At 35.3% G+C, this 7,585-nt stretch overlaps 1 protein-coding gene across 1 annotated transcript in view; it reads right to left on the bottom strand.

Annotated features, from left to right (window-relative positions):
- Positions 1 to 359, bottom strand: part of LOC105988399 (olfactory receptor 6C2-like) — a 10,340-nt gene extending 9,981 nt beyond the window's left edge. The window contains exon 1 of the mRNA XM_013020031.1: positions 1 to 359. Coding sequence (XP_012875485.1) covers positions 1 to 359 — 359 coding nt within the window.
- Between the last annotated feature and the right edge of the window lie 7,226 nt (positions 360 to 7,585).

The raw sequence follows: 7,585 nt of genomic DNA, 5'->3' as shown, positions 1-7,585 counted from the left end.
CGGTCATAGGACATGGTGGCCAGCAGAAAGAATTCTGTTACAGCAAAAAGATCAGTAAAAAAAATTTCAGTGATGCAACTGTTGTATGTAATTGTCTTGTCCCCTGTTGATAGGCTGTACAGGTATCTGGGCATACAAGCAGATGTGAATGAAATTTCTAAGAAGGAGAAATTTTGTAGGAAATAGTACATGGCAGTTTTCAGTTGTGGATCCACGGTGGTGAGAAAGATGATGGTGAGGTTTCCGGTGACACTCAGCATGTAGGTGAGACACAGAAAGATGAGGAGCACAACCTTCAGTTGTGGGTCATCAGTCAGGCCCTGGAGGAGGAACGTTGTGACGGTGTAATTTCTCATCATCCACTCCTGACTTCTACTCAGTCTGCACTGAAAATTAGGTGTTTGGGTGGAGTGGTAATTAACAGAGCAAGAGAACTGTGAAAATAACATCACATGCATTATTGTATTTCTATGTATTATCAATTTCAGTAGAAGTTTAAGTTTTATAATTAATAGTAGTAATTTCAAGGTAGACTTAAAAATTCAAACATTAATGTGCTATTCCACAATTTAAACATAAGAATATATATTATGTTATAGTGAATATTATATCATAATATATATTATTCTGTATATGCATTATATTCTTATTTTATAACACAGTAATATATGTATATGATATCATAAGTACATTATATATTATATATGCAATATATGTTATATATTTAATATGTAATTCTATATTTATAAATAATATATAGTAGTAATCTATTTTATATTGAAAAATACATTTAACTGTGTTAATGAATTAACATATGTTAATAATATGAGGATGTACCTGTACGCAATGCATTTTTAACAAGGTCCCCTCCTCCCTTTATTCCTATTTCTTGCCTTTCTTTCTAATCTTTTTTTCTAAGTATTTGATGGGATTCATCATGCTGACATTATCTTCATACATAATGCCCTCTCAGTCCTCTTTGTTCCTCAGAATCCCTATTCTTCCTCTCCTCCTGGTGATCACCTCCTTTCTCGTCACCTCTTACATTTATTCCCCATTGCTGTTGCTCAAAAATCGAATTCAGTTTTCTTTTCTTGTGGTGGTAGGGATTCATGCCAAGTTCTTATGCATGCTAAATGCTGTACCATTGAAGACATATTTAGCTCCTCAATTTGTTTTTTTCCCAAACAAAACTAACCACTAGATTTTTCTTTTGTGTGGGTCCTGGGACTTGAACTCAGGGCCATAGCACTGTCTCTGAGGTTTTATGCATTAGGTTAATTCTTTCTACTTGAGCCACAGCTCTATTTCCAGTGTTTTGGTGGTTTATTGGCGATAAGAGACTCAGTGACTTTCCTGGCTGGGCTGGCTTTTAACTGTAATCTTCAGAACTCAGCTTCTAGAATTGCTAGATTATAGGTGTGAACCATCTGTGCCTGACTTGACTACTAATGTTTTTGTGATAGGAAGTTTGCTAAATATGCTTAAGCTGAATCTTGAAATTTCTTTAGCCTATTTGTATTTTCCTTGAAATTTCATTATTCAGAAAATGCAGGTATATTACAAATAGTTTGAGTTTCATACTACAAATTATGTATCTATTTGTTAAGAAGTTGAGGTCTAGACTAGTGCTGGTAGTGAATGCCTACAATCCTAGAAATTCAAGAGGTTTGTGAAACTCTTATTTCCAATTAACCAGCAGAAAGCTGGAAGAAGAGCTTTGGCTGAAATCAAAACTCCTCTTCTAGCATTTTTGTGGTACATTGGATTTAAGAGTCAAGGAATTCCTGTTTTGTCTGGCTTTGAACCAAGATCCTCAGATTGTGGCCTCCTGAGTAGATAGGATTACTGGTGGGAGCCACTGGTGCTCAGTATTGGTGTTTGAGAGGTTGTACTTGGTAAGCAGGTACCACCTCAATTGAAACACCACTTGACCCATGACTCTCAGCACTATTTTGTGTTAATTTTTTCTTCTTCCTTTCCCAGGAGGTCTTGTATTTTCTCCCTGGTGTTATATTTCCTACATAGCTTGAAATAGAGGCATTCACCATTACATGGGTTTAGTTGTTGAGAAGGTCTCTAGCTATGTTTCTGCCCTTCACCTGTTGATCTCTGCCTTCTGAACTCCTGGGATTACAAGAGTGAGCTATCATGTCTGTTTAGAATGGATATATAAAACTCAATATTGATATAATTCAATATTCACCTTATTGTTTCATATGTGTTTTATTTTCGTCTTTCCAATTTGTAATATTCAGACACTTACTTTCTTGTGGATGTCTCTTGTATTGATAACTGTTTGAATTCATTTATTACTTAACACATGCACTTGCTTTGAGTAGTGTTTTCTTGAACTACAAATACGTTTTCCAAATTCCAAAATGCCCTTGAAATGTCAATAATATAACCAAATGCACCCTAAGCATAAATCAGAAGCTGTTGCTCCTTACAATGTATTATGTTTTTCCCATGTGTTCTTTACAAATTAATATAGTGTACTTAGGTAACCAGTAGTTTCTGCTAGGTACAGAAATAAGCGGTAGGTACAGAAACATTTCCTCCCATGCTCTGTGCTTCTGCTTTCCATTCTCACGTGTCAGCTTCTAATTCCACTAGAAATACACATACTTGGCTATTGGTTTTTAAAATTTCCTGAAGTTTCACTGCACTCAAATTGTGTTACTTTTGAACAAACTTACTCCTTTTGTTTGCTTAGTATAGTTGTATCAATGCTGAGGTACTAGCCAACACAAAAACAATCTAAAATAATGTTTGAATTAATATCATTTTAGGAATTCCTTTTCTAAATTGCAACAATCCAGAAAGATCTATTTGTTCAATACTTATTTATTCAGGTCTAAGAATGTAACAAATGACAGAATTTATTATACTTACACTTCTGGAAGTTAATTTTATCTTTTTGTTAGTGGTTTACAATTATTCTTGGAGAAAAAAACTTTAAATGAATATTAAGCTGAAGCCTAATATGGTATGATTTCCAGTAGCCTAGAAATATACCCTTTTCTTGAGATTTCTCTCTGTAGTTGATTGCGCCAAGTTTCTCTCAATCCATGTAGAGTCATCCTCCATCAGGCGAGGAAACTGCTTTGGTTTTCTTTCTGTCATTGAAAAGTAAGTCCATAGAGCTCAGGGTACCTTTGGAATAGTGACATTGTGAGTTCTTTTGATAACTGGGAAGATTCTCTAATTTTAATTTCCATATTTATATTATTTCTCAAGTATGTAAGCAAGTTGATAAGCATAGGATTCCATGGTAACTCACATTGAAAAACCACTTAATGAACTTGGGGAAAAACTCAATCTGTCTTAATACCTGTGGGAATTCAGCCTATAGAGACAGGAGAAAGCACTAGGAGCATTGCAAACACATTGTTAGGAAACATTAAGAACCTAATGAAATAAGCTGTCTTCTAAGACAGCTTATTTATCTAGGTTTCCTTTCCTACTTGTCAATTTGTTTGACAGTGGATAAATTCCATGTTAATATTTCAAAACTATCATTTGGTTCTACTTTCATTATGTTCTCTTCATCAGGTCAAATATATAACCTTTTCAGTCAAAATTAATAATTGATTCCAGTATACATTCCTAAGTTTAGACACTAAACATCTCTAAGGGCTGAAACACATTGTTCATGCATTCACATTTTTGATATTTAAAGGTTAATACCCAAGAATCTCTAAGACTCTAACAAGTCCATATGATTTGAAATTCACCCTTTTGGATTCAAATTTTGACATATAATTTATCCTGGAACACAATTTCAGTGGATGCTACTGTATGAAAATATCATGTGTTAAATAAATTTATCCTTCAAGTAATATAAACTTTGAAATTCATTTAATATATATATTCTTATTGACATTTCATTTTTACTCAACAACCCCTAATTGTGTGTAGTTCTTTCTACAATATAAATTTTGATATATGCACATTGTGTAGAATGCTTAAATTAACTAGATTATTTTTTCTTTTGGATTATAGATTTGAATTTACTGTCTTAGCCATTTTGAATGTGCAAGACATTGTTTCCGAGTACACTCAACCTACTGTTCAAAACTTATTTCTCTTGTCCAACTGAAACTCTGTATCTTTGAGAAACAACAGCAGAAAGAATATTAGTGTTTGCCTCTGTTTGTGAAGAAATTTGGAAAGAGATAAATGATGAGTAATTGCTAATGTGTACAAGATTCCTTTTAGGGGTGATAAAATATTCTAAAGTTACATTATGGTGTTACACACAATTTTGTGAATGCTAGTAAAATCATGTAATTGAACAATTATAATTCATACTTCAACTTTGTGGCCTACAAGTAACATATAAATGAAAGTTTATGTTATTTAAATATTTTATTGTAAAATCTTTACAACTTTGGCGGGAGAGGGTAGTTGTGGAGGTGGGAGGGAAGAGATGGTAGGGGAAAAACAAAGGAGGAGGCAACAATGCTTGATAGGAAATGTACTCATTACTTTGCTCATGTAACTGTAACCCCTCTGTACAGTATTTTTACAATAAAAAGGTACAAAAATAAATATTTTATTGTGTATTCTTAAGATGTACAATGTGTTAATAATATACATATTATTGAGTTAGGGTCTCAAAGCTCAAGGGCACTTGAAACTGAGAATCTTTTGCCTTAGCCTCTACCCAGTTTATAATAATACATTTAAGAATTATTTAATTGTTTTATAAAGGTGATGTACAGAGGGATTAGAATTACATAGGTCAGTAAAGAGAGCATTTCTTTTTGGATAATGGTACCCTTTCCCTCCCTCTCTTCCAGTTTTTCTCTCCCATCCCCATCTGCAAGTTGTGTAGTTCATTTTCAACGTACTATCTACTGGGTACCACTGCCGCACTTTTTGCCCTTTGTGCTTCCATTTATGTGCCTCTCCTCAACTTCCCAAAGTCATATAAATAAACCAACAAGATAAAAAAGAAAACACAAAAAACAAAAAAGGAAAAGCAATCTCATTACCTCTCTGCTCATTTTGATAAATATTATTTTGTATGGTTTGTGTTTCTCTCTTAAGAGTTTCTGCTTTTGGTCTCACTGTGCATGAATGCCTAGAGTACTGCATAATTTATGATGTCCTGTTACGTTTTACATCTACTGTCTGCATATGAAGAAGAACATGCACCATTTATCTGTTTTTGCTTGGCTTACCTGTCTTGTTCTAGGACTATCCATTCCCCTGCAAATGACAAGTTTCATTCTTTCTAAGGTTGTGTAAAATTCCATTTTGTATAAGCATCATATAATTGGAACCACTCATCTATTGTAGGGCATCTGGGCTGTTTCTACAACTTGAATATTGTGAATAATGCAGCAATGAACATGGAGGTGCAAGTGTCTTTATGTTATCCAGGCTTGTATGTTCTAGGTAGATGCCCAGGAGTGGTAAAGCTGGTCAAAAGAAGCTCTTCCTTTATGTTTTGAGGAACATCCAGCTTGCCGTCCAGGGTGGTTGTATTAGTTTACATTCCCACCAAAAGTGCAATTGGGTTCCCCCCACATCCCTGCTAACATTTATTGTTGTTTGATTTTGTGATGCTGGCGAATCTAAGTGGGGTGAGATGGAATCTCACTGAAATGTGAGGGATGCAAATTAGTTGAGCTGATCTGAAACTTTGGCAATATGGCAGGGTAAAAAAATCAACCCATAGACCCAGTAGCTTTTCTGTAAGACTGAAATCAGGAGAGCAACTCCATTTTTCTAGCCTCAAAAATACCTAGGATTAGTGTAACCAAAGATTGAAGGAAGTCTATAATGAAAACTTAAACAACCTTAAAGTAAAAATTGAATCAGATTTAAGGAAGTGGAAAAACCTCCCATGCTCCTCGATTGGAAGGGTTAACATCATTAAAAGGTCAATATTTCCCAAGTTACCTACAAATTCAATGCAATATTCATCAAAATCCCAACAACATTCATCAATAATACAGAAGAGGCAACCCCAAAATTCATATGGAATAATAGGAGACCCTGAATAGCAAAAACAATCCTTACCAGGAAGAATAACAATACAAAGCTTCAAACACTATTATAAAGCTGTAGTAATAAACAGCTTGGTACTGACACAAGAATAGACCTGAGGACCAATGGAATAGAATAGCAGACCCAGAAAAGGACCTATAAACCTGTAACCACCTAATAGTTGATATAGGACTCAAAAAACACAGGATGGAAGAAAGACAGCCTCTTCAACAAACGGTGCTGGCACAATTGGCTATGCAAGTGCAGAAAACTGAAGTTATATCCATATATAACCTTGCACCAGAATCAATTCTAAACAAATCAAAGACCTCAATGTAAGATCAGAGACCCTGACAATATTACCAGAAGAGAAGAAACACTAAGGTTCCTTGGCACAGTTCTAAACTTCCTAAGTAAAGATCGAGAATCACAACAAATCAAAGAAAGACTGGATAAATGGGATTGCATCAAACTGAGGAGTTTCTGCATGGCAAAGGACATAGCTAGCAAGATAAATAGAAAGCTGAAGAATGGCAGAATGTCTTTCTTTTTTTTGGGGGGGGAGTCTGGTCATGGGGCCTGAACTCTGGGCCTAGGCGCTGTCCCTCAGCTCTTCAGCTCAAGGCTAGCACGCTACCACTTGAGCCATAGCACCACTTCCATTTTTTTTTCCTGCTTATGTGGTGCTGAGGAATCGAACCCAGGGCTTCATGCATGCAAGGCAAGCGCTGTACCACTGAGCCACCTTCCCAGCCCCAGAATGTCTTTAGTAGCAAAACATCAGACAAGGGCCTCATATTTCAAATATACTCAGGTCTTAAAAAGTTAAACCTCCCCAAACAAATCCTCAAAGAAAAAGCAACCCAATTAATAATGGGCTACAGATGTAAAAAGAGACTTCTCTGAAGAAGAAATAATAATGGCCAATAAACACATGAAGAGATGTTCAAACATCTCTGGCCACAAAAGAAATGCAAATCAAAATAACATTGAGATTCCACCTCACTCCAGCTACAATGGCCATTATCAAGAAAACTACCAATAACAAGTGCTGGCAGGGATGTGGCCAAATGGGAATGTAAACTTGTTCAATCATTCTGGAAAGCAGTATAGAGGTTTCTCAAAAGAGAGTTTCCTTATGACCCAGAAATCCCACTACTGGGCATTTATCCAATTGACCAAAAACCAGGCTACACTAAAGCCATCAGCACAACCATGTTCACTGCAGAATTGTTTATCATAGCCAAGATATGGAATCAACCCAGACATCCCTCAGCAGATGAATGGATCACAAAAATATGGTATATATACACAATAGAATTTTATACTTTCATCAGAAATAATGACAATGCCCAATTTTTAAGGAAATGAAAAGACTTGGAAAGTAATTATACTAAATGAATTAAGCTAGATCCAGAGAAACATAGGCTGCATGGTTTTCCTTATTTGTAATAAATAGAATGTGCCTATAAATCAATGAGTAAACCCAATGGATAGTAAAAGGCAAACAGTGACACTTGGACATGATTAAACATCAGTCTAAACATTAACACAGTTTGAACAAAGGAGGATATTCTTTTTTTTT

This window comes from Dipodomys ordii, unplaced genomic scaffold (genome assembly GCF_000151885.1).
Source record: "Dipodomys ordii isolate 6190 unplaced genomic scaffold, Dord_2.0 Scaffold3, whole genome shotgun sequence".
Taxonomy (NCBI): domain Eukaryota; kingdom Metazoa; phylum Chordata; class Mammalia; order Rodentia; family Heteromyidae; genus Dipodomys; species Dipodomys ordii.
Note: the sequence above shows the minus strand (reverse complement) of the source record. Positions and strands in the feature narration are given on the sequence as shown.